This window comes from Cricetulus griseus, chromosome 6 (genome assembly GCF_003668045.3).
Source record: "Cricetulus griseus strain 17A/GY chromosome 6, alternate assembly CriGri-PICRH-1.0, whole genome shotgun sequence".
Taxonomy (NCBI): domain Eukaryota; kingdom Metazoa; phylum Chordata; class Mammalia; order Rodentia; family Cricetidae; genus Cricetulus; species Cricetulus griseus.
The window spans coordinates 154908401-154935401 of record NC_048599.1 but is presented as its reverse complement, the minus strand read 5'-3'; the positions used below and the strand labels follow the sequence as shown (position 1 = coordinate 154935401).

Here is a 27001-nt window from a genome sequence, read left to right as displayed (position 1 = left end):
ATAAAGTGATTAGACAGGGCACCCTCCCCCATAGATGCATGCAGTGGGACCTTCCTGACAAGTCTTACTTTGCAGGCCAAGGTCCCAGGACAGAGTTGCCAAGGAAAGGCCTACAAGAAGCACAAAGGGGGAGAGGGCTTGGGCTAGCTCACGGAAGTGTCATGCTCCATCTTACTTTTGTATTTCCCAGGTAGCACTTTGTCAAATGTGAAGGTCATGGAGTTGACCTTGCCAGAGAGCTGGAGGCTACGTTTCTCACCCTGGCGGCTCAGTGACTGCAGGGTTACCAACAGGTCACCGCAGGTGTCTGTGGAGGAGAGAGCAGAGGACCTCACATGATGGCCATCACAAACCCTGACAAGTTTCTGAGTGATCAGCCTGAGCAGTAAGCCCTGCAGGCAAGTTCAGAAAGAAAGCCTACAAGAGCCCAAAAGTAGCTGTAGCTCTGTCCTCAACTTCCTCAGTGACCCAGTTCCCAGTTACCCCAAGACAATAACACTCTGGCAGGGAACCAGGCCCCCCACACCTGCAGAGTCCCTACTGAGATAGAATGGGATAAGGCCACCATCCACGTGGTGCTTGAAGAGACCTTACACAGAAGCCAGCACCCTCCAGTACGCGAGGGTCTGTCCTGAGGTTTATGCACGGTAATTCATCCAACCCTTGCCAGAGGAGTTACACACTGCTATTATATTATCCCTGTCGGAATGAAGCACAGTGAAGCTTAGTAATCTGCCCCAGGTCACACAGCCCTTGGAATCTAGTTTCAAAATTATCAGTGACACTGATGAGACCATCAGGGGCAGTAGGCCCATTTTACAGAGCAAGATTCCCTGGCCTGTTGGGTGTCATGGTGCACACCTATAACCCTAAAACTTGGAAGCTGGAGGCAAGAAAGTTAAGATCATTCTCAGCCTTGTACAAGTTAGAGACCAGCCTGAACCACACGAAACCCAGTCTCAAAAAAACACACAAAGGAGGCTGGGGAGATGAACCAGTCAGTGAGCTGCCTGTCACACAAACATGAGGATCTGAGTGTGGCTCCTGTAGACCCACATGAAAAGCTGGCATGGCAGTGTGCTGCACCTGCAGCCCCAGCACTGGGAGCAGACAGGGACAGGCAGGGACCTGGAAGCTCTTGTCCAGCCAGTCTCGCTGAAACAGTGAGGGACCCTATCTCCAAATATAAAATAGTGCAGAGAGATCAAGGGAAGACATGCAATACTGCCCTCTGGCCTTCACAAATAGGTACACGTGTGTAAGTGTGCCCATACACAATGTACTCTTACATACACTGACAAGTGTATACAATAATCACACCAATCACCCATATATACACAAGCTACTATTAAAAGCAGGATCTGATTTCAGCCTAAAAAGAAACCTTTGTAAAACAAAATAGAAATAATCCAGGTGCCTAGTAGCTTGGCAGTTACTGAGAAATCACCATTCACAAAAAGAGCACCTCAGGACCCTGCAGCCCCTCCCCAGGAGTGGCATTGCCTTCACTGCAACCCCATTCAAAAACACCTGGTCCCAGCTCCTCCCACTGACCACAATCTCTGAACTAGAGGCCCTCCCTTGCAGGGCACACTCACCCAAGCAGGAGACTTTTCCAGAAACAGATGCCAAAAACTGCACAAAGGCCACATCCATCACAGGCCTGTTGGTCACGGTGAGAGGAAATGTCTGTGGTTTCAACATCAGCCCCGCTCTGGTCTCAGCCTCAGGCACCACCACCTGTGAGAACATGAGACTATAGAGCAGTGGTTCTCAATCTTCCTAATGCTGAGACCCTTTGATACAGGTCCTCATGTTATGGTGACCCCAACCATAACACTATTTCGTTGCTACTTCATAACTGTAATTTTGCTACTGTTATGAACTGTAATGTAAACACCTGATACGCAGGATATCTGATACGTAACCCCCTCAAAGGGGTCACAACCCACAGATTGAGGTGACAACCCACTGTACTAGAAGCCAAAGAAAACAGCCCTCTCCAGCCTACAGGGCACTAGAACCTTCGTGAGGGCCTCAAGCTAAGCAGATACTCAAGGATGAAGGTTCACTTTCAGCCCAGACATGTAATCACAACAAATACAAGAAGAAATTTTGTTTTTTCAAGACAGGGTTTCTCTTTGTAGCCCTGGCTGTCCTGGAACTCACTCTGTGGGTCAGGCTAGCCTCCAACTCACAGAGCTCTACCTGCCTCTGCCTCCCAAGTGCTGGGATTACAGTCATGCACCACCATACCCAGCAAGAAGTGCTATTTTTATAGTAACACAGTAACAGTATAATAACTAAGCCAGGCATGGCAGCACCAGCCTGTAATCCCACACTCAGGAGGCTGAGGCAGAAAAAACACCCCAAGGTCCAAGACAACCTGGGCTGTTATGAAACCAAGTTGAAGGGGGGGGGGAACATCTGATGTCTCCCCAGAGGCACTTTTAGAATTAGGTCATTTTCTTTTTCTGTGTACTTATTTCCTTGTATGTTACTTTTAAGGCAGAGACTATATAGCCCAGGCTAGCCTGAAATTCATACTCTTCCTGCTTCAACTCCCCAGTGCCAGGATTGCAGGTGTGTGCCATCACACTTGGCTCCTTCTCTGTGTGCTTTCCCAAGTACAGAAAAGGATGGGGAAGGGGGCAGTAAAGAACTGCCCAACTCTGGGCTTCCAACAGAGCCTCAGGAGCTGCCGATGAGCCATCTTCAGATAAGCTAGCAGGTGGCTAACAATGATAGCTGTCATCCACCGAATCTCTCCACTGTCTCTACAGAAGAAAGGGCCCACTCTAGAAGACCCAGACTTAGAGGGCACTCCCAGGCCTCCCTCACTAGAGCTGTGAGCAGGGCTGATTTGATTAGCAAACCCGGCCAGCTACAGGGACATGGTCTTTCCCAAGTGGGCAGACCTCTGCTTGTCTTGTCACCAACCGAGCTATGCTCAGGCCTACTCCACTGTGGAGAAACTCCAGGCAGGGGCCGCCCGTTCCTCTGCCTGAATGGGCAGGCTCCCTGGGGCCTGCTGATTGTCCTGGAGTCAGAGTGGGGAAGCTCCTCCCTGGTCTGGACTCTCAGAAGCTGGCACCATGAAGTTCTGAGCTGCATGAAGAACTGGCTCTGCTCTGCTTTGGCCTCATGGACAACCTGGAGCAGCCAGAAGCAAGGAAGGTGGAGGAGGGCACAAGCTTGCTCCTAAACCTGCACACACATCAAATGAGAAGAGACAGGCCTCTGCTCGTTCACTCACAAGTAGGAATGAGACTGCTTCAGGAGCCAGGAACTAAAGGGCTCCTCCCTGTGTCCCACTGTGGCTCCTAACACTCTGGAAAACCCTTGCTTTCTCTCAAGTTGGGAGTGAGAGTGAGTAGAGGCCAGAGGTCACCCTGGGTACTGTTTCCTCAGGAGTCATCTATCTTGTTCTTTTGAGATGAGGTCTCTCATTGGCCTGGAGCTTACCTTGCAGGCAAGTACAAGTGAGCCTCAGGGACCTGCCTGTCTCCACCTCCCCATGACAGGCTCATGCCAGCACATCTGACTTTTTTATAAGGACTCTGGGGTTCAAAGGTCCTTATGCTTGCAGGGCAAGCACTCTACTGACAGAGCCACCTTCCCAGCCCTCAGGATATAAGACAAACACAACTCATGCACCTGGACTTTGTAGGACCCTGGTTTCGCTTTAAAGCAAAATGCTCCATGAGTATCTGTCTCCACGGTGACCAGAGATTTGTCCTTGTCTTGAGAGGACAGAACCACTTTGTATTTATTCATCTGCTTGATGGTATCAGGAGAGCGGATGATGGATATCTGGCCACAGATGCTGAACCTGCAATGAGAAGTATGTCATTCCAGCAAGACTCAATGCAGCAGGGCAGGCTCCCAGCAACCCTGAGATAAGCCATCTCACAGCAGACTTTGTGACTTTCACTTTAGACACCACCTGCAAAAATCTACAACTCGGCCCAGGGCAGGGCTGTGTGCGCTCTGGGTAATACAGTGCCCCCCACCCTACCTCCACAGAAGCCATTTGCAGGAAATCTGCAGGTACTAAAAACATTTCAGGTAATTGGATTGCTGGGATAACTCTAAATAAGAAAGACCAGTCAGCTGCCTGCAAAACAACAACAAACCAGTACCATTAACCAGGACATAAAACAACCAAAGAGTCTTCCTCATTTGTGGTTAGATGTCAAGCAAGAGCAAATGCAAAATTGAAACTGAATTCCTTGGGATTGAGAGTCACAAATGCCTCTCATAAAGGCAGAACCTATGGATGGTAATGACACAGATTCCAGCTTCCAGATGAGCAGGTCCCTCCAAAAAATATACAGCAGAGCTGGAGAGATGGCTCAGGGGTTAAGAGCACTGACTGTTCTTCCAGAGGTCCTGAGTTCAATTCCCAGCACCCATATGGTGGCTCACAGCCATCTGTAATGAGATCTGGTGTCCCCTTCTGGCCTGCAGGCAGATATGCAGTCAGAACACTATACATCTGGAGGGAGGGAGGGAGGAAGGGAGGGAGGGAGGGAGGGAGGGAGGGAGGAAGGAAGGAAGGAAGGAAGGAAGGAAGGAAGGAAGGAAGGAAGACAGCAGGCCCAGCTGCTCCCCAGAAGACCAATAAGAGCTCCTGGGGGTCTGAGCTTTGCTTCCCAATTCTATCTGTGTGGGTGCAGTTAAGACACCATCCAGAGGCCACCACCTCTCCAACTCACTAAAGGTTAAATCTTCTTATCTTAAACAATCACGGGAGATAAATATCAGCTGCTGCTTCGGACAGAGTGATACTAAAGAACTTTCGGCCTCTGACAACCATGGGCCAAACAAAATGCTGGAAAAACATGTCTGTCCCAACTGGACAATCAGGCTCACCATCTGCTTCTTTCTGTGTGGACTGTCCCACAAGGGAAGTTTCTACATCCTTAACTGGTTAAACAGTTTTTAAAAAGGATCAGGACTGAAGAGATGCTCAGTGGTTAAGAGCACACAGTACCCTCCAGAGGACCTGGGTTTGATTCCCAGAACCCACCTCAGGGGGTCCAAATTGACCTGAAAGTACTGTTATGTCCCAAAGAAATTCAGGACAAATAGCTGAGGTGCCTATTAACATATCAAAGTGGATGCTGGCCACCAGGCTCTCCCAGCAGTCCCAGAGTCCTGGCTCCTCTGACCACTGGCTCTCTTGGTTCCCATGTGTTCTCTATTCTCATTCTCTCCCCCACCCCACTCTGCTCTCTCTTCTCTCATGGCCTGGTCTATTCTGCTGGCCATGTTTAGTCTGGACCCTTCCAGAGATGCCTCTCTCTGTTCTCTCCCTCTTATATCTACAATAAAACCCTCCTTAACTATACCTTAACTATAACTATGTCCTCATTTTCATCCAACTCCAGGAGATCTCATACCCCATGCTCTCCAGGTGACTGCCAACACCCTGGCTCCCCACCAGTCCCTACACACGCCATGGGTTCCAGTGGGTCTGGTACATGGTCAAAGGCTCCCTGTCCTCATCACTGGCTCAGCCCCTTCCATGCAGCTCCCTCCCCTCTGAACATGCTGCCTTCCTTCCTGGGAAGCCCTGCACCTTCTTCCTTTGGTCCTCCTCAGAGCTACCACCTCACCACACTCTACCCAAGGTCTTCTCAAAGCTCCCCAATTCTTCCTGCACAATTCAAAATTGCAGGCCTCTCTCCCCAGGGAGCTGGGAGCTGACAACCCTGACCTTACTACTTGGGCTCAGTTCCTTGTTACATGTGCAGCCCTAGCACAGTGCATTACCCGAAGCAGCCACCATATTCATGGGAGCTTGTAGCTGCTTACCTAGTATGGAAGTTCCAGCACAAAAACAGAGGGGAGAGGAACAGAACTGGAACCCAAGTGTTATTTTCTAAGCATGACTGACTTCCCCGTCTTTCAAAGCTGCAAGGTTGCAGTGTTTCCTTTGTGACTAGGCTGATAGGCTGATAGGCTGTCAGCTGGGGCTCAGCAGCCACCCTGGCCCTAACATTCACTTTCTTAGCTCCTGTGACCTCACCCATTGAGGCTCCCCAGCCCACCCCTTCGATGCTGGCATTCCACTTCCAGCTGACTAGTCACCTAGGAGTGCCAATCATCAGGATGTACACAGATCCAAACATCTAGGAGAGATTGCCACCCAGTGGTCATGTGACACCAAACCTGAACCCTCGTCACCAGTCCAGAGCAACACCTCTAGTAGGCTTCAAACCCCTAAATATCTTTCCATTCCGTCCTTGACAGGCATAAATCAGTTACTACGTGATGAACTCTGCCAATGACCAGAAACATCTCCAAACTCACCTCCACACCCACCACAAAACCCTCTAGGATCAGACAAGGAAAGTGCTCACAAGGAAGGGCTAACTTCAAAGTTCTTTTTCTAATTTAGATAGTCATAAGATAGACAGATATAAGTTAGACAGACAGACAGACAGAAAGACAGATAGATAGATATGATTATTTATTGTTTGTATACATGTGGAAGTCAGGGACAACTTGTACAAGTCTGTTCTCTTCTTCTATCACGTGGCTTCCAGGGATCAAACTCAAGTTGTTAGGCTTGGCAGAAAGCACATTACCATCATCTTCTTTTTCTACTTTAACAAACCCATTTTAACTTGAAAGCAAAAGAAAATAGTCTTAAGTGTCCAACGTGCAAGTGCCTTCACCTACTAAGATCCAGCGCTCATCTTTCCAAAGCAGAGCCAGCTTGACTCTGGACAGTTATCAGCACTGGATGTGGTTCACAGGCAGAAACAGTAAGGTCAGAACTTCTCCACTGCAGCCAAGAGAAGCCAGAACACACCCAAGACTGCACACAGCCCATGGGCTGGCTAGTTTTATGTTTATTTGACACATATTGGAGTCATCTGGGAAGAGGGAACCTCAACTGAGAAAGAAAATGCTCCCACCAGACTGGCCTGTGGTTCATTTTCTTGACTGATAACTGATGTGGGAGGGCCCAGCTCAATAAGGACAGTGCCACCCTGACACAGGTGAACTGGGTTATATAAGGAAGGAGGCTGAGCAAGGCAGTAAGTGGCCCTCCAGGGCCTCTGCTTCATTCCAGATTCCTACCTGACTTCACTAAGTGATGGACTGAGATGTCCAGATAAACCCTTTCCTTTTCAAGTTGCTTTTGGTTTGGCCAACAGTCACCCTGACCAGACAGCACACTTACCCTGTAGCAACGAGGTCAGCCAGCTGCGGGGTGTTGGGTGCAATTTTGATGGTGACCATCTCAAAGTAGAGATGCTCCTTCTGAGCATGGATGGTGTATGTCCCTGTTGTTATGTTCTCTAGGCGGAAGGAGCCATCACCTTTCGTTTTGACTGTGAAACCAAAACACGTGAATAAAAGATGAGCCCCAAAGCTTGTATCCTAATAGATACATGAGAATACAATGTTTTTATAAGGTCACTGAGATTTTGTCACTTGTGTCTATATCGTGCCATGATCCAAACAAAGTCCTTTGAGGAGGCTCAGGACCACCAGGTCTGCCCACCTTTAATCTGGTTGTTCAGAGTGACCACAGCCTCCGGAACACCTTCTCCTTCAGGTCCATTCAAGACCCTCCCAGTGACAGAGAAACCCATGACGTGGAACACGGGCTGCAAAGTAAAGAATAGAAGGTGCTCACGTGCCCCTGCCACCAAGACCCCTTCCTGCCTAGCATCATGGCTCCATGTGTTGGCCCCTCACAACTCTAGTTCCAGCCAAGCCCCTCTCCCTGTCACAGTCTTTATCTCCTCAGCTGCATTTCTAATGCATGAATGATCATCAGAGTTGAATAAAAACAGCCTGCAGACTCACTCCCCAGCTCACAGGTTGATACTTCTGGCTTGTGTTTCCCCAGCCTTGCCCTCTCCTGCTCCCACCCCGGCCCCATCCCTATGTCCCCACTCTGGTGAATCCCACCTATCTCCAGCCTCTCAAACAGAAACTACATTACCTGGGACCCCTGAACTGACTCTAGCATCTCCTGGGACCCCTGACCTAACCTCAGCAGTTCCTGGGACTCCAGCCCATCTGTCCCCCAGCATCTCCTGAGACCCCTGACCTGTCACCCCCAACATTACCTGGGGCCATGGCTTTTCCCATCACCTGTAGCATGTCCCTTCAGGATCCCCTAAAACCCCCAACCTATTCCACCAGTATCACCTAAGATCAATAATGGTCTACCCTCCCCTTTTAAAGTCCAAAAGCCCTCACATAAGAGCCTAGGCCAGACAGATTCCTTCCAATCCACCCTTCTTCTGGAAAATTGCTCACCACACAGCCCCATGCCTTGTCTATGTGTGCCCTTTTTGCTCCAAACACCAAGCCTGGGCTCTCCTGGGAGGCATCACCAACCTCATTTTTCTCATCATTGAACCACTCAGGATATGAAATGCCTGCTGATTCCCCACATCTCAATCCGCTCATTAAAATGTGACTTTGCAGGACAGGGGGCACACACCTGTAATCTCAGCATTCAGGGGGCACACACCTGCAATCTCAGCACTCAGGGGACACACACCTGCGATCTCGGCAATCAGGGGGCACACACCTGCAATCTCAGCACTCAGGGGACACACACCGTGATCTCAGTACTCAGGGGGCACACACCTGCGATCTCAGCACTCAGGGGGCACACACCTACAATCTTAGCACTCAGGTGGCTAAGCCAGGAGGATCATAAGTTTAAAGCCAGTGGTACTGTCTCAAAACAAAAAAGGGAACTAGTTACTTTGAGATTGCAGGTGTGTGCCCTCTGAGTGCTGAGATAACAGGTGTGTGCCCCCTGAGTGCTGAGTTAATAAGTTACCCACTTATTAACTCACAAATCCAACAAATGTTTTCTACACTTACTATGTGCCTGGTGTTGAAGCACACAGGTGAAATGGGAAAACCTGATGAACATTCTAGGCCCTCAATTGAAACTCCACACACTGCAAGTTAAAACATTTGACCACTGTCTGGGTACTTTGCCCAAGTACCTACCACACCCTTCCCGCTAGGTTGTACAGGCAATAAAGGTTCAGTGCTCATTTTCCTGGGTTCCTGGCCTTCATTTAAGTGTCCTATGCAACCTTAGAAGGCAGTGCCAGGTCCCTTGACTGCACTATTTTAGAGGATTGCTTTTCAGTGTGTTATAAAAACCAGAGAATAACTTTTCACTAGCACTATTGCCAGGTACCCTTGGGCGCTTCCTCTATGTTGCAAGCTGCCAGCAGGGACCACTTCTAACCCTGTAATTAAAGACACAGAAGAATGATGAAACCACATTCACCATGTCTTCTGAGCCTCTATCTCACCATCCCCTCCTACCACATGGGCCATGCTCTCCTGAGCACACATGGTTACTGCCCAGGTCAGCTCTCCTCATCACCTCTTCCTAGCAGCACCCAACTCCGAGCAGCAGAAGAGGAAAGCAGGCAGCCAAGCTCTACGCCACCGCCCCTCTAAGCCTCCCTTGACCCCCACTCCAGCTCCCCTGGCCTCCTCAGGGTGCCTGACTCTCCAGGCACACTCCTGCCTTGAGACTTTTGTATTCACCACAAATTTTAGGTATAGTTCACTTGCTCCCCTTTAGATGGCAGCTCAGTGTCACCTTTGGAGAGAGGACTCCTGACATAACATTTGGCCTTGTGTCCCTGTCCTGAACTTCTGTTCCTGAGAGTGCTTACCACCTTCCAACACACTAACTTACTTATCTAAATAGACACTGGTTCTTCCCATCACTAAAACGCAACTTCCAGAAAGACTGTTGACCCCTTGAGCCCCTACTGCATAGCCAATATGGAACAGAACTCAAAGCAGAGTCTATGGGCACTCTTTGGACACATCTCACTGAAGGAGCAGCACCAACCAGGACTCTGGCTAGCTCAGCAAGATGAAGAAGCTGTGTAAGAGAGTTAGTGTATCTAGAGTACTACTTCCTCCAATAGCCATTCTGGACAGGGTACTAATGTGCCCAGGGCTGGGAACCCAAACGCCTGCCTCCAGAGCACTGTGAAGCCTCACCTCGATTCTCAGGCTGTCATGCTCCACGGTGAAGTCAAGCCTGGAAGGTGCCACATCAAAGGTGATCCTCTCCCCTCTGTAGAACGGCACCTAGAATGAGGGGACTGGCGATTATGAAGAATATACAGTACAATCCTACAGTCAGTATTCACCCAGAGGAATGTGAATCTCAGCTGCTGGTCTAATGGGGAGCCCTGGGCTCTACTGTGACAGAAGGAACCTATGTCTCATCTTCAGCACAGGCTGGGATCCCCAGGGCAAACATGTTTGCAACCATGGGTGCTCCTCACTGTAGAACTGTTCAAATGCTGGAGTGCCTGCATGTCCAAGTCTGAACCTGAGATCCACTACCTTCCACACACACTTTACAGACAAAGAGACAAAGGCTCATGGCAAACTCAATAGTGTATTTAGATTTGGGAGTGTTTTGGATATGAGGTTTTTAGTTTTAGGGACACTCAGTCTATCCTTGCTAGGCCAAGTGTTAATGAATGACAGGCCCACCATCTGACCATTCTATTGATTTGCATCTTAAACGCCCCCAAAAGCCCATAGGCTAGCAGGCATATCCACCATGCTGCCCATGTTCCACATGTGTCCCAGGATAGCTACAAATGTGGCCCAACACATCTGGAGAGAACAGGGTCATGTTGCAATGTCAAAAGGCTAGCCACACCTGTGCTTGAGATATGCTTGTCGGCACCGCTGGGAGGTGGCAGCACCTGTAGGAACTAGGGCTTGATGGAAGGAAGTCAGGTCATTGCAGCGTGCCCTTGAAGGAGTGTCAGAATCCCAGCCCTTCTGCTCTCCCCAGTTCTGTCAGCCTAGCCTCCATGCTTCAACCACACCCTACTGCCTCAGCTGAGTCCCAAAAGCAAGAGGGTAGTCAGCCAGAAAGTGAAACCATGACCCAAGATAACCCTTCACTCCCTTAGGTTGGTTTACCTCAAGTAGTGTGTCATCATACAGAAAGCTGACTCACACGAGGCCCATAGTGTCCTGTACAGACAGAAACCTGCTCACTCACCACAGTGTAGCCCCCGCTCGGCAAGGAATAGAAAGAAAATGAGCCATCTTCTTTGGAGACCGCATAGCACAGATAAACCAGGCTCTCATCTGGGGGCTGGAACCCGGACACTGGGGACACATTGCAGCCCAGGACATCCTATGTCAGGGGAAGAAGAAATGTCCATGTTCTGATTACCCAACAGCCACAAACAAGGCCCAACTAACTTGTAGAAGTCAATGCATGGGCTTCTTGCAAGAGATCAATGCTGGGGATCAATGCAGGCAAACAGAACACAAATCTCTACACCCAGCCTCCAAAGTTAAAAACGGGCAGTCTTCATAGGACTGTCTTCTAAGGCAGTCTCCTCCCCAACAATAGGAAAACTGGCCAAGGAAGAGAAGTGGCACACCCAAGATGCCACAGAGCAACAGGAGTTAGAACCTGATATTGGGCGGACCTGGTCAAAACCCAAGCATCTCCCCAACTCCATGGCCTCACGGTGCAGACAATCCATAGAGACACGGTATTCTCAAACATCCGGTTCACAAACCAACCACTGTTGGTATGTTCAACAGTAGGCCCCTGACCTGTCACTTCCCTTCCCCCAATCTTGGTTCTTTATTTCTTTATGCTTACCTCTTTGTTCACTAAAGAAGAAAAGAGAAGAAACTTCACCCCTTTCATGGGCTCCCCGTCACTGCGGACAGAGCCAGATACATTATAGCCAGCCACTATTAGGGGACCAGCTGCGTTAGCGTTGGAATTTGTCACCCGTACCGTGGTACTTGCCTAGAAAAAGGAAGAGGTCTTAGCTTCAATAGCACTAAACCCTGACTCAGGGGCTTACAGCAGAAATCCCAGCATCGGGAAGCTAGAGGAGGAAGATTATTGTGAATGTGAGGCCACCCTGGACTACAGTGTGACAGTCTCAAAAAGAAATAAACAGAACAATAAATCCTTTCAGAATACCCAACAAACACAAAGGCATGTTTAAATTTTTAACTAAGAAAAGCAATATGAACACACAGTTCATAAGAAAATTACACAAGAAAATTACAGACACAGGCATCCCTTCAGAGCCATAGGAACTGATCTGAACTCCCAGATTCAGACATCCACAGGTGCCCACATCATTCATATATATATATATATATATATATATATATATATATATATATATATATATATATATATATATATATAGGCACACTGTGTGTGCAGAGACTATGCATATCCCCGGCCCCCAATACTAAACCTACATTAGTTAGCATGCCCAACACAAGGTCAAAGTAAACAAGCAATGTTTACCATTTAAGAATCAAGAATAAGAAAAGTGTTTACATATATGTCCAGTCCATAGCTGGCTGAATCTGAGATTGGTTGAAGCAATGAAGGTAGAACCCCCATCCAAGAAGGGCTGGCTATAGGAAACGAAGCAACAACTGTGTGTTCATGTGTTGGGTACAGATGTGCATGTCATGGAATGTATGTGGGGGTCAAAGGACAACCTGAGGCATCAGTCCTCGCCTTCCACCCTGTTTGAGGCAGGGCTGCTACAGTCTCAGCTGTGTACACACCGGTAGACCCAGGAGCTGTGAGGGATTCTCCTGTCTTAGTCCCAGCTCTCCATGCAGCACTGAGAGTGCAGACACATCCACCAGTCATGTTTCACAGGGGTTTTGAGAGCCAAACTCAAGCTGTCAGGTTTGCAAGGCAAGTACTTCACCCACTGAGCCGTCTCCCCAGCCCTGCAATTTCTTTCTTCCATGCAAAGCAGATAAAAAGAAGTGTGGTAAAGCGGAAGTGACCACCTGTGTGTGTGATGACTGCACCTCCTGCTCTTTAAGTCCGACTTCTTTTTAAATTAGAAATATTTACTTGTCGGCAGGGGCACCATAGCATGCATGGGAGGTTGGAGGGCAACTAGGAATCTCTCCTTCCACCATGTGGGTGGAAGGAGAACTGAAGAATCCAACTCAGGTCTTCAGGCTTGGCAGCAACAACCTTTACCCTGAGCCATCTTACTGGCCCCACCAGTTTGTTTTTTAATGAGCATGCTGGTTTTCCCCTTTTTTGTTGCAGTGTGGCTTCATACGGAATGTAATCTCCAAAAAATAAGCAATGTCCCTGCTAACCAAAACCTGACAGAGACAAAGCCAGGGCCAGAACCTCTGTTCCCTCAGGGTAACCAACACCCCATGATGACAAAGTAGAACCAGAGCCTCAGGCACAAACCTCTGCCAAGCAATCGTTAGCCCCTCCTATAATACATGCTTTGCTTCATTTTTTATTTTTGTTCAAAAATATTTAATTACCATAATATTTTAGAAACCAGCCTTATATGACATTTCAAATATTTATAACCTTTTAGATATTCTTTGGCCTTTTTGGCTATGTTTTTGTTTTGAGATAGGGTCTCACTCCATAGCCAAGGCTGGTCTAGAACCCACTATGGAGCCCAGGCTGGCTGAAAACTCAGAGCAGGCCTCCTGTTCAGCCTCCCAAGTGCTAGAACCTCAGGTACAAGCCACCACACCTTGCTTAGACACTCTTTCAATGAACACTGCTACCACTCAGCCACGTTTGGTTAAATTTTCAAATACAAAGCAGAATAAATTTGAAAATTTAAACCAAAAAGGAAATCGCTACTCTTTCTTTTCTTGAAACAAGGAGTTTCCTTTGGCTTGCACACCTGCCTCACTGCTGCTCACACTCAGATATGATGGCATGCAGCCCATTCTCCCCTAACAATCAAGAGGCTGTCTGAGAACTCCCTCTCCCAGGGAACGTGGATAACAGGCCTCTAGAATGTTTAGCATATTTATAGATTTCTCTTTTAGACAGAAAAAGAGCAAAATTCATTGGGAATTTCTGGTGTTGACTTAGCTCAATACAGTGACAGTGGATGGCAAAGATCTTCACAACTGTCACCTGAAGAAGAAACCAGCAGCAGAGGTGTCCGCTGTGGCAGGGAGTTTTCCCTGGTAACACCTATATCTTCAGCACCCTGGCTCTTCCAAAGTCTCTGGAGAAACTGTGACTTCATTTCACATCCTAAATTCATCCCCAGATTTGTTTCCAAACTATAGCACACCCATAGACATAGGTCAAAGCTTACCTCCTTCAGCGCCCAGGTTGGATGAGTTGCAAGGATTTCATAATCTCCAGGAAGAACTTTAAAAAATGCAAACCTGAGAAACACAAAATAGCATATCGCTTAACCCAAGTTTTAGGCAGAGACTATTTGGGAATTATTGTAGGCTTCCAATAGCTACTAGATCCAATTCTGTCCAAACCCACTCACTGAACACTCCCCATGTGCCAAGCAAGAAAAGCCACTCTGCACACTGCTGACAAACAGAGGGCCAACACTCCCAGTACCTCCAGGAATCCTGGCATCAGCTCACAATCAGCAGGTTTGAGTGGCATGAACAGGAAGAAGAGAGGAGAGAAAAACAAACAAACAGCTAAAAACTAAGAAGTGGGAAGGGAGAAGTTGTGTGGAAGAGGAAAGCAAACCCCCGGCTGAGGCAGATGGTTCAATACAGTATGACCCTAAAGCCGGTGTGGTGACATGCACCTGTAACTCCTGTATTCAGGAGGCTGAGACAGGAAAGTTGAAAATTCAAGGTGGGTGCTAAAGAGATGTCTCAATGGCTAAGAGCACTGACTTCTTCCAGAGTACTCCAGTTCAGGGGATGCAGTGCCCTCTTCTGCCTTCCATGTACACACAGCAAGTGTGCATGTAAGTGCTGCACAGGCAGACATGGAAGCAAGGCACTCACACATGTAAATTAGAACAAAACATCCAAGGCCAGCCTGGACCACAGTGTGACCCTGTCTCTCAAAATAAAATGGAACAAAAAAACCACATTAAATAAGACAAAAGATGATGCCAAGTGTACTGTTATGAGATGAGAAGCTCTGGTTCACCTATTATCTGAACAAGGGTGAGCCACCTCGAGTTCTTTCCTAGAGTAACTGTGATGAAGCCATCAGCCAATAAGCAAGATTCTAGAGACTCCAGGTAAACTAAGGTCATGGCCAGCTGAGCTGGGGCTGCAAACACTACAGAGTCCTGGCAGGCTCAACCTAAAGAAAGCACCTGCCAATAAGAAGCTAATTTTGCCACAAGGAACTTACTACAGGCAGTTTGCATTCTCCCGCAGTCTATCAAATTTTGTCTGGACAGTGCTTGAGAACCACTTTGCTACAACAAAGCTGAAGGGCCACTGGATTCTGGCATTGTTAAGATTTAGCTTTCTACTCCCCAGGTCCCCACATGTGCTCTGAGCACTGCTTAGACAGTGCAGGGCAAAGGAGTCCAGAAGGATTAAGGTGGCTCCCGGTGAGGTCTACAACAAACTATGGCTGGGCATCCTTCGTTTGAACATCAGAAATCCAAGATCAGAACTTTTTGAGTACCGATATTATGCCACAAAAATTGGAAATTCTACTTTCAGCCTGCATGCTTAAAATAGGCACCAGACATAAATGAAGTTTATGTTCAGATGTGAGCCCCATCCCTGAAGGCACACGTGTTGAAGTCATGGTTCCCTGGTACAGTGTTCAGAGGTGGAACTCTATGAAGTGACTGGGACAGGAGGGCTTTGGCCTAACCAAAAGCACAGCCTATTAACTGATTCAGGACAGGACGAACTATTGGGAAGTAGTGGGGAACATGGAGGGTGGGGCCTCACAGGAGGAAGTCTGTCACTGGGGCAGGGGGCAGGGCTTCACTGCAGGAAGTGCCTCACTGAGGTAGGGAGCCCAGAAACACCAAGGCTAAGTGTCCATGGTATGAAGCCGTGAGTCAGAGCCTCCCTGCAGTCAGTTGTATTTATCAGCACTGAGAAACCAGCACATTACATGTGTGAAACATTGCAAATTCTGGAAAACCCCACATCCAAAGCCCTTCCAGTTCCAAACACTTGGCTAAAGGCCACTCAGCCTGGGCTGGACCAGGAAGCAGCACAGCCCTGTACTCCTCCAGGCATCAGGGACAAACGCTCAACAGCAGTCACTTCTAAGTTGGATAACACACTAGAAGCTGACTATCAACTTGGCTGGGTTTTGTGTCCTGAAGTAATAATGCTCTAAATGTTTGCAAAAGTATCAGCTCCGATTATTCTGGTATTAATCCCAACATATCTGTTAACAGGCACAGTTGAGCTCTCCCACTGCACAGGTCAATTAACAGCCCTTTAAATTTCATTCCCCAAGGTTAACTAAACAGCCATCACGTCCAACTACTAAAGTGCTGTCTTTAAAGCCAGCAATGCTCATTAGCACCACCTGGCCAATCTAAGGACCTTCCCAGTAACCTCTAATCACTTCCATCTGTAAATTAGAAAAGCAAAGCAGATGGGTGAAGTAACCTGTCCCAAGCCAAAGGGCAAATTGAGGAGCCCATTCAAATGCAGACCTGGAGCACTATCTGTACATAGATAGCAGCTGGTAATCACCGGCTCCTGCACAGTGGGTCAGGACTCCCACTTCAAGAGGAACGTGGGCTCTGAAAGCACAAACTTGTTTAAGAGGCCAAATCAGGATCTGAGCTCGGCTCCCTCAACCCAAAGCTCCCCATGCCCGCCACAGCCTGGTCTAGCAACCAGCCTAGGCTCCAGGACACCACTCACTTTCCACCAGGCTGTGTGACTGTGGACTGGATCTTCGCATCAGTGCCTGTGCTTCTCATGGACACCTGAACTCCTGCAGGGCCCAGTGGCTGCCCTTTGCTGAGGACCTGTGAGGAGGAGGATGTTAGGCAGGTTTTATTCATGCTCCTACCCCCCAAGTGGCACCTAAAACATTTTTCTTTGGGTCAAGGGTCTCTTTGAAGATGATGTAGTCAGGAGACCTTTATGGAAGGCTATGGAGAGAGGGGACAAGGACAGGAAAATACTGTACCACTGAATCTAAGACAAAATGTATATCACAGTGGGGCTGGAGGCTGCTCAGCAGTTGGTTAAGAGTGTACACTGAAGCTGGGCAGTGGTGGTGAAAGCCTTTAATCCCAGCACTTAAGAGACAAAGACAGGCACAAATATGTGAGTTCAAGGCCAACCTGGTCTTCAGAGAGAGTTCCAGGACAGTCAAGGCTGATTCACAGAGGAAACCCTGTCTCAAAAAACTGAAAAGTGCACACTGCTCTTGCAGAGGCCTGGAGTTAAGTTCTCAGCATCCCATCAGACAGCTTGTAACTGTTTTAACAGTTCTGATGCCTCTGGCCTCCAAAGACACCCATAGTCAAATATACATATCCACACATAATTAAAAATAAAATAAATCTTTTTTAAAAATGTCAATATTTTACAAGTCACTAGGAAAGAAAAAATACCCAGATCCCTCTTCTACATATGAAACAGCTGGGGGCCTCACTTGTTGAGACCCCCCAGCACGGGGACCTCATCTCTACTCAGGGACTGGATGGAGGGAAGGAGGAGGACTCTAATGAGAAAGCAGCTGGGAGCAGGCACTCATACAGCACCACACTCACTGCCCAGGGTTCCAACACCTCCCCAGAGCAGTTTCTAAAGGAGGCAGAAGACAAAAAGGCTCAGGAGGAGGTGCCACTGGCAGAAGCCTCCCTGGAGGGACTGCACCTAGCTCTCACACAGCAAGCGCAACCACTCAGGTCTTGGGCACATGCCCTTCCCTTTCTGCACCCCGACCACAGGTCATTCCCCACCATCAGGCTGACCCCAGGCTGCCAGACCCCTGAAGCTCACTGTGAGTGACCCTAGGTGCAAGAGCCCCACTTCTGTAAGGTTGAGAGGAGGTGGCACACGGCAGGGCAGTGTAGAAAACAGCAGGCAGAGCCTGGAGTCAGACCTTTCCATTCACAGAGAAGCCAGTGAAGACAAAGTTGATGTCTCCACCCTGCGTGCAGATGTCACTGACACCATCCACGTGCAGATCCACACTGGTTGGCTCTGGGGGAAAACCGGGAAAGGAGAGGTAGGGACAAGAGACAAAAGGCAACGTGAGTGCCAGGAACACAATTCCCAGCCAGACTCTTCGACATATTTCTACATGTAATGCCCTCACATGATTGGAGCTCAAATAAAGGCACAAGTCTCCTCGAACCCCACCCTGTCCCCTGGCATCCTAAACAAACTTTCAAGTGCACTGAGGATTCAAAAGTAACCCCAAATGCACGGAGGATTCGCCAAGAACCACACTGCAGCCGTGTTGTTGGTGCTGCATGTTTGTGGTACCTGTACCTGTGGGTATGTACATATGCATATGGAGACTAGCGGTCAATGCTGGCTGTCTTACTCGATAGCTCCCGACCTTACTTTTTGTTGTTGCTTTTTGTTTTTCGAGACAGGGTTTCTCTGTGTAGCCCTGGCTGTCCTGGAACTCACTTTGTAGACCAGGCTGACCTCAAACTCACAGAGATCCTCCTGCCTCTGCCTCCTGAGTGCTGGGATTAAAGGTGAGCACCACCACCACCCGGCTCTAAAATATGTAGCTCAGGCTGGCCTTGAACTCATGATCCTCCTACCTCCGCCTCCTTCAGCAAATCCTACCAGCAGCCCCTACCTTACTTTTGAGGCAGGTCTCTCACTAAATCTGGACCTATCAATTTGCCTTGGCTGACTGGCCAGCAGCAGCCTAGGGATCCTCTTGTCTCTATGTTCACGGACACAAGCCACTATGCTTGGCATTGACATGAATCTGAACTCAGATCTTCATGGTTACACAAGAAGCACCTTACCAACTGAGCCAAAGAAATCACCATAGACCAGGCACCCAGCCCAGTGCATTCTTCAGGAGATACAGGAATTTATCAAGGAGTAACTGAATCATGAGAAGGTTGAAGGATCTTTCTACAGAGTGTGTGACACAACTCCAATCTCACACACTGGCTCCAGGTCTAAAGAGGACCATCAACTCCATGGCAACAGGAACCTCTCAGAGAGGACATGAGCAGTGCAGGTTAAGGGGACAATAACAAATGGAAAAGGCAGCCCTGACTCAGTCTTACTACCTGTTGCCACACCAGCCCATCTGACCAAGCTTCTAAAGCCCATGAATATGGGTGTTGAGGGAGACCATCTGATCCTTCAATATCACACATTGCATCTTCTTTAGAAAACCGAAAGGCTCATCACAAGAGAAATTACAGTTGAGCTGTTAGAACACAGGAAAAGGGCTGGGGAGACGGCTGGGTCAGTGAAGTGTTTGCTACATACACATGAGGACCCAAGTCTGATCCCCAGAACCCACAGAACAGCATCATGCATCAGTATTCCAGAGCTGAAAAGGCAGAGATGGGGTTCCTGGAGCTCACTGACCAGCCTGCTCAGCCAAATCAGTGAGTTCCAGGCTCAGTGGGAGACCCTGCCTCAAAAACTAAGGTGGGGAGTGATTGAAGAAGACACCTGATTTTAACCTCTGGAACATACATATTTGTGGGCACAGACACACAAACATGCCGGGGGGAGAGGAGGGCTGGTGATACCAGCCCTGGGCAGGTGGCCTTGGAGTGTATAAGAAAACTGGCTGAACAAGCCATAGAGAACAAGCTATTTTGTAATTTCCTCCATGGTCTCTGCTTTAGTCCCTGCCTCAGCTTCCCTCAGTGACGAAGTGTTGACCAGAGAGTGTGGGCTGAAATAAACACTTTCCTCCCCAAGCTGCCTTCCATATGGTGTTTCATCATCACAACAGTAGAAACCCTAAGACACTCATGGACACACACACACAAAGAATCTGTGCAGCAAAGGAAGTGACCTAGAGCCACATTCAGTAAAGATGAGTGTCACAAACAAGATTAGAAGAGACCATACACTTTAAGAAGCAGCCTGTATGATCTCATCTAGCTCAAGTTCAAAACAAAATGCAGCTACACAGTGCGTGGGGCTCAGGCTGTAATCCCAGCTAACTGGGACGCAGCAACTAGAGCCCCAACATTACTGAAGCAGGGCTTCTCTAGAGAAAGGAGCTGCAGGTGGCCTTTTGTCAGGGTAAGGAATCCCTCAGGTGCCACACTTGTGTCCAGGCTACAGACTGTATCATCCACTGCCCACAGACAAGTCCCCCCTCCACAGAGCCAGCATCTCCAGTCCCGTGTACATGTGGATTCTGATCTTACAACGTTTAAACACTTCCCTTATTTTAAGGGGGAAGCGGAGCCAGACACTGTAGCACACATCTGTATCCTCAAATGCAGGAGGCTGACACAGGAAGATGCTGAGTGAGGCTAGCCCGGGCTGCACCATGAGACCCAAAGACATAAATATCCCTGGTCCTGGGACACGAAGAAGGCCCCAGTTCGCATCTAGATGGCGTAATGAACTGAAGCTGAAAAGGCAGTTCTTCCAGAAAGAGGTAGACCACGAAGGATGCTTTTTGTAAGAAAACGACAGTCAGTGCACAGTGTGGTCCCCTGCAAAGCACCCTGTAACTCAGCTCACTTACCAAAACTCCAGCCCAGGGGAGGCTCAATCTTCAGGATGAAATCCCCCTACAAGGAAAACCATGAAAGGTGAAGGCAGGAGACCTGCAGACCCAGGGTAGATAGATCCCAAACAGCCCCATCTGAAATAAAATCCTCCACCAGGCTCTTCTAAATGGTGGCAGCTGGATTCCCTTCCAGGAGCAGCCAGCTGAAGCTGAACACCCAGAAATCTCCATCTAGCAACATTTGTAAAGACTTGGGTTGGCATGGGACCCACAAAAAGATAGAAGAAAGGTGACTCCCACAGGTTGTCCTCTGACCTAAAAATACATACCCACACCCACACCCACACACCCCAAGGCAGGCAGGCCTGTACCCACTCCCACATGCTACACACAAAATAAATAAATAAATATTTTTGAAATATTATTAAAGGTAAACACAAGACTCTACCAAATCTGAGTCCTTCGATCCTGGCGCATGTGACAGTTGGAGTAAACTGCAGTGTTGAGAGCTGTCTGGCTCACTCCTGCCCTCCCCTTGCTAAATTGCCTGCAGCATCCCCTGTGAGGCTGTGAGGGCTGGAATGTCTGGAGATATTGCCAAATGTACCCCACTGAATCTACTCAACCGTGGGAAATCTGCATTCCACTGATCATTACAATACAAATTATTTGCACATGGAGGAAGGCCATGTTCCTCGTCACTACAGTCATTTGGAAATGCTAATTAATTACTTCCTGTCATAAGAGCCACTCGATGAAGACTGGAGTCCCTCTGCCTCTTACCTTATCATACAAGGGGATCATAAAGTAGCCGTTGTTAGGAGCACAGTCTGTCTGATATTTCAAAGTCCCATGCTTGGTGTACAACTTTATCTGGAAAGCAAGAAAAGAAAACTAAAGTCCTAATATTGTTTTAGAGAATTAGTTACCATGAAATGCCTGCATGCCTTCTATCGACCTGTGTTAGCCAAGTGCTTTCTACACACCAGCTGCTAAAACAGCTTTGGGGACAGAGGGAAAGAAAACAGAGCACCCCAAAATAATGTTATTTATGTTTCTTTTAAACCACTTTTGACCTACTCCAAAAGCCTTGCTTTTTGAAGCTTTTCTGTTTGCTTAAGTATATGTCTTTGTTTATGTAAATTTGAGTCTAAAACTTTCTAATTTTGCTATTAGCAAGGCACTTGTGAAAATCCAGATTCCCAGGCCAGCAGGATGCTAAACAGGTTAAGGCACCTACTGCCCAAAACTGGAGACCTGAGAACCCACATCAAGGTTGATGGAGAGAACCAATTCCACAAGGTCATCCTTGGACCTCACACACAGCATGCATGGACACACACAATAACATGTATTTAAATCCATGGCTGCCTGCCCCTCAGTTCCACCCCAGCACTGCAATTTAGACATAAAGGCAAGTCAAGAGGCAGACTGCTGAGCTGCCCTGCAAAGGCTTTACTCTAAGGTCTGGAATGAGCATTGGGGCCTGCATTATTAGCCCCAAATGATTCTAGATGCTCAGAGGAATGTTCCCCTAAAACCCTCCACTGCCACCATCAGAACAAAAATTGATGTGAAAGACATTCAATGCATTAGCTTTCCTCAAGGCCAGGCTACAACCGCTGCACCCTAAGCCTCTCCAGACACAAACCTCTCAATTGAAAGGTGCAAAGCCGTATCAGGGTCTCCCTACACTGGGTGACCTTGACAAAGTCATGGTGCCACCAGAGGCCAAGCTTCTTCACAGTAAAAATGGAAAGACCAGGCTGGAGAGATGGCTCAGGGGTTAAGAGCACTGACTGCTCTTCCAGAGGTCCTGAGTTCAATTCCCAGCAACCACATGGTGGCTCACAGGCATCTGTTATGAGATCTGGTGCCCTCTTCTGGTGTGCAGATATACATGGAAGCAGAATGTTGTACACATAATAAATAAATAAAATCCTAAAAAAAAAAAGTCAACACAGCTTATATCACCACATTAAAAAAAAAAAAAAATGGAAAGACCTTGTTTCAGGATGGATGCGTTTACTCACAGTGGTGTGGTAATCGTCAGGCATGGAGTGCAGACTCAAAAAGAAGGGATTCTATTTAATATCTCTCTGAAGGAAAAGCCACTTGGCACCATCAGCCAGAGACACACCAGACGGTTACAGGCAAACTCCCTAAGCCGGCCTGTGTGGCTCAATGCCTCTGAGCCTCAGTGTCCCACTCTGTAAAGATGACATCAAAGAGCCTGACCTCTAAATATGAATGTTGGGGCTGGAGAGTAGCTCAGCAATTAAGAGTAATTGTAGCTCTTGTGGAGAACCAGAGTTCACTTCCAGCTCAAGGGGATCCAATGCCCTCTTCCTTGCCCCTAAGGACACTGTACCCATATGCGCATAGCCACACACAGATATACATAAACACTGTTTTTTAAAAAAAAAGAATATTCTATGGCAAACACACAGACATGATCCAGTGGAGTCTCAGAAAACAATACAAGCAGCCAGGCCCCAGAGCTCCCTTTAGAAGAGGCAGGGTGAAGTAGGGCGTGGTCTGCAGTGCTCAAGGACACAGTCCACACAGCAACTTAGTTACTTTAGAGTCCAGCTATTCAGTTAAGTGTAAAAATGAATTTGCTCCAGGCCATAAAGAAATTCAGATGTGCCAGGTGTTGGTGGCACACACCTCATGTGGGATGTCCTTCTGTACACTACATATGTGTTTATATTGATATATGCTTTTATTGATTGATAAATAAAACCGTTTCAGCCGATTACTGACTAAGCAGAGTAAAATCAGGTGAGAAATCAGAACAGAGAGAGAGAGAGAGAGAGAGAGAGAGAGAGAGAGAGAGAGAAGGAGAAGGAGAAGGCTGGATAAGACAGACACCATGTAGCAGCTGGGGAGGCAAAATGCCAGGGCATAACCGGTAAGCCACAGCCACCTGGTGATACACAGATTAGTAGATATGGGTTCATTTATGAGAGATAGCCAGTAATAAGCCTAGCCATTGTCCAATCAAGTATAAACATATATTAAGCCTCTGAGTGGTTATCTTATAAGCAGCTTCAGGGACCTGGTGGGCAGAGAGAAAATGGTCAAGTGGGACCAGGCTAGATGGAGAAAAGCCCTACACCTACACTTGCTTTTAATCCCAGCACTCATGAAGTAGACAGGGGGATCTTTGTGAGTTCAAGGCCAGCCTGGTCTACAGCCTGAGTTCCAAGACAGGCTCCAAAGCTACATAGGAAACCCTGTCTCAAAAAGCCAAAAAAAGAAAGAAGAGAGGGTGGTGGGTTCAGGTGCTGCACATGCACTAGCCTAAAGGACCGGGAGGCAGCACCCAAGGGAGTCACTGGCTCTCTGCTCCACCTAAGCCATGCCCTACAACTTGAAGATGGCTGCTTATCAGGAGAAACACTCTGTGTGTGTGTGTGTGTGTGTGTGAGAGAGAGAGAGAGAGAGAGGGGGGGGGGTAGAGTTTAAGCCAAAGGATAACTTCAGCTGCCACTCCTTAGGAGCTGTCTACCTTAGTTGTTCAGACAGGCTCTCTGAAAGGTGTGACACTCACCAAGTGGGCTAGGTTGGCCGTGTTTTTGGTTTTTTTTTAATCACATGGGTTCAGGGGATGGAACTCGGGTCCTCATTCTGCATAGCAAACACTTCACTGACTGAACCTTCCACCCCAAGTCCAAGACCCAGTTTTGAGGTGAATTCTGACTGCTAAACCACTAGAACCTATAATTTTTAAAGATGTATGTACTTTTACATATGAGTGTTTTACATAAATGTCTATGCATCCGTAGGTGCCTGAAACCCACAGAGGCCAGAGAGGGTGTCAGATCCCCTGGGACTGTAGTTACAGATGGTTGTAGACTATCATGTGAATGCTGAGAACCAATGCTGGTCTTCTGCAAGAGCAGCAAGTACTTTTAACCACTAAGCCATCTCTCCAGCCTTGGTAATTCTTCTTTTTAAAGGACAAAATGTCAAGTCCAGAACTTTGTCTGGTCCTTTTTCTGCACTGAGATTCCCCCATCTGAGACAAGCTTTCAGTATATGCACTGAGAAGACAGACACCTTGGGCAGAAACAGAATGAGGACGGCTGGGAAGAATGATGGGAAAGCAGCCAGGTGTGGTTGTGCAGCCCCTGCAGGCCCAGCATCTGGGAGGCTAGGGCAGGAGGATCACAAGTTCCAGACTGCCTGGGCATGTCTCAAAAGAAAAAAAGGGAAAAAAAAAAAAAAAAAGAGGAGAAAGGGGGAGGAGGAAAGACTGAAATACCCAGATTACTTACATGTTATAAATTGCATTGTATTGGTGAATTGTCACATGCTGTTTGAGCTCACTGAGAAGCTGGCTCTAGTAGCAGTATTGTCCCAACTCCACTGCAGACCTAAATATGTTTGTCTAAAAGTGTCTTCCAAGGACTGACTCTATCCCTGAGACAGGGAGTGAAGAAAATAGCAAAACACCCCAGGAGATGGGACAGACTTAGTAGACTTTCTAGAGGAGACCTTACCCTCTCCAAGGAGCAGTTGGAAGGGGGGTAGGAAGAAGTGGAGGGAGCAGGAGAGGAGGAAGGGGGAACTGTTATTGGAATGTGAAAAATAAATAAAAACCCACCCCAGGAGTAAAACATCACCTCATGGAGCACACCCAGAAGGTGACCATTCCTAACAGGTGTCACTACTGTTCATCCCATGACATAAAAGTGCCTGCCTGAGGAAGTTACAAGTTCCGCCATGGGAAACTCAGGCATGGAGAGGAGCTCAAGCAGGGCTTCCCCAGTCAGCTTCTGATGGGTGCTGTTAGACCTGGTTTGATGGTATCATCTCCATATGGGTAAAGTTTTTTTACACTGTTGAGGGCTCCACTGACTGCCTCAGTGCACTTCTGTTACATGTTTTGAGAGCTCAGCTTAATGACTGACACACTGTGCAGCTGCTGGTTGCTATTTATTCTCTTACTCTGGCTTGCTATGTATTTAAGAAGGCTGTTCATTCAAAATCAGAAGTATGCCTGACATACTTCACTCTCTGGAACATACAGTACATCTTTTGTGAAGTACAGATCAGAAATGGGCAACATACATCTACGTGGGAATTACATACATGAAATGTCTGATGTCATAAGCAGAGATTGCAAAAGCATAGGTTTCTCCAGATGTGTGGACAAGGAGCCCTAGGGCTTGAGAACACAGTTCGCAACCCACTTTCTGCTCTCCTAATCCCTGTTAGTGCATGGGGGCGAGGGACCCGACTGCCCTCTCCTTCCTCCCAAAGCTTCGGGAAGCTCAGGATGAATAGTCTCTCCGAAGCAGCCCCTGAGATGCCCAATGATGCAAGGCCAGGAGGTGGAAGGACCCAGAACACACTCCTGTAATTCAGCCCTTTGGAGGCAAGGGAGTCCAAAGTTCCAAGCCAGCCTTGGGTATATTGAGCTTGAGGCCAGCTTGAGAACCTTGTTTCAAAAAAAAAAGAAAAGAAAGTGAAATACAAATCAGCCAACCAAGTAGAGGGGCAGCACACAGAAAGCCTGGAAGATGACAACTGACTCTCCGAGGCCTTAGGAAACCATGTTTCAAGGCTCTGCCACTTCTAACACCATCTTACCTACTGGCGTTTGGAGAAAGGCCAAAGGGAAGTCAGGGTAGGGACAGCTTTTCCCCCAGTCTTTTTTTTTTTTTTTTTTTTTTTTTTGGGATTTTTGAGACAGGGTTTCTCTGTGTAGCTTTGGAGCCTATCCTGGCAGTCACTCTGGAGACCAGGCTGGCCTTGCCTGCCTCTGCCTCCCCAGTGCTGAGATTAAAGGCCAACGCCCGGCTACTCTTCCCTCAGTCTTAAGTGACATGCTAAAGGTGGCCACTGCCAGCACTGAGGCTCAAAGGTGGCCACTGCCAGCATCTGAGGCTCAAAGGGGCCTCAGATACCCTTCTCTTCGGCACCCCCACATTTCTCCTCAGGGTTGCCTGTCTACCTCCTCCCCTCTCCCTCCCTTCTCTGGCCCCACTACCAGCCTCCTTGAGAAAACCAGGCCCAGCTCTCTCTCCAGTCCCGAGTCTACTTCTACCCATCCCCCTTCTTCTCACGGGCTTTCAGGGTCAGAATCCCCCTGGGCTGAAAACCATCTCACAGAACTTTGAACCCAGTCAAAAATAGTTTCACCAATCTCTAGTGTAGTTTCGGCAACTATGCAGGGTGCCTGGCAACTCTGCACTCTGAAAAGGAAAGGAGCGGTGCGGGGGGGGGGGAGGCTTCACAGCCCCAGAGGTTGCTATACTGCTCCATGTCAGGACTTAGCGATGCGTGTCGATTCTCTTTAAAGGCACCACAGGAAGGATGGAGGAACGATGGGTCCATACCTTGAGGTTTGGGGTATGGAGGTGAACACGCGTGGTTCCCAGGTTCTTCAATATGGATTGGGCAGATCTGAGCTCAGGGTCTTGGTCTGGGGGAGCCGGGGTCTATCAGGCCCTCTCCGACCCCCACCCCCACCACTCGCCCCTCAGCGCGGCTGGGGAGGGCTGTAGAGCCTCTGAGAGCCTGGCCCGGGTCACACAGCCCGCC

General features: G+C 48.2%; 1 protein-coding gene across 1 annotated transcript in view; it reads right to left on the bottom strand.

Annotated features, from left to right (window-relative positions):
* Positions 1-27001, bottom strand: part of LOC100752363 (nodal modulator 1) — a 58536-nt gene that overhangs the window by 31364 nt on the left and 171 nt on the right. The window contains exons 2-14 of the mRNA XM_027420553.2: positions 21230-21319; positions 20462-20507; positions 17867-17967; positions 16672-16778; positions 14151-14223; positions 11669-11821; positions 11051-11188; positions 10024-10113; positions 7523-7628; positions 7199-7349; positions 3658-3832; positions 1599-1740; positions 176-307 (exon numbers count right to left, since the gene is read on the bottom strand). Of these exons, the coding sequence (XP_027276354.1) occupies positions 176-307; positions 1599-1740; positions 3658-3832; positions 7199-7349; positions 7523-7628; positions 10024-10113; positions 11051-11188; positions 11669-11821; positions 14151-14223; positions 16672-16778; positions 17867-17967; positions 20462-20507; positions 21230-21319 (1504 nt within the window). The remainder of the gene's footprint in view (positions 1-175; positions 308-1598; positions 1741-3657; positions 3833-7198; positions 7350-7522; positions 7629-10023; positions 10114-11050; positions 11189-11668; positions 11822-14150; positions 14224-16671; positions 16779-17866; positions 17968-20461; positions 20508-21229; positions 21320-27001) is intronic.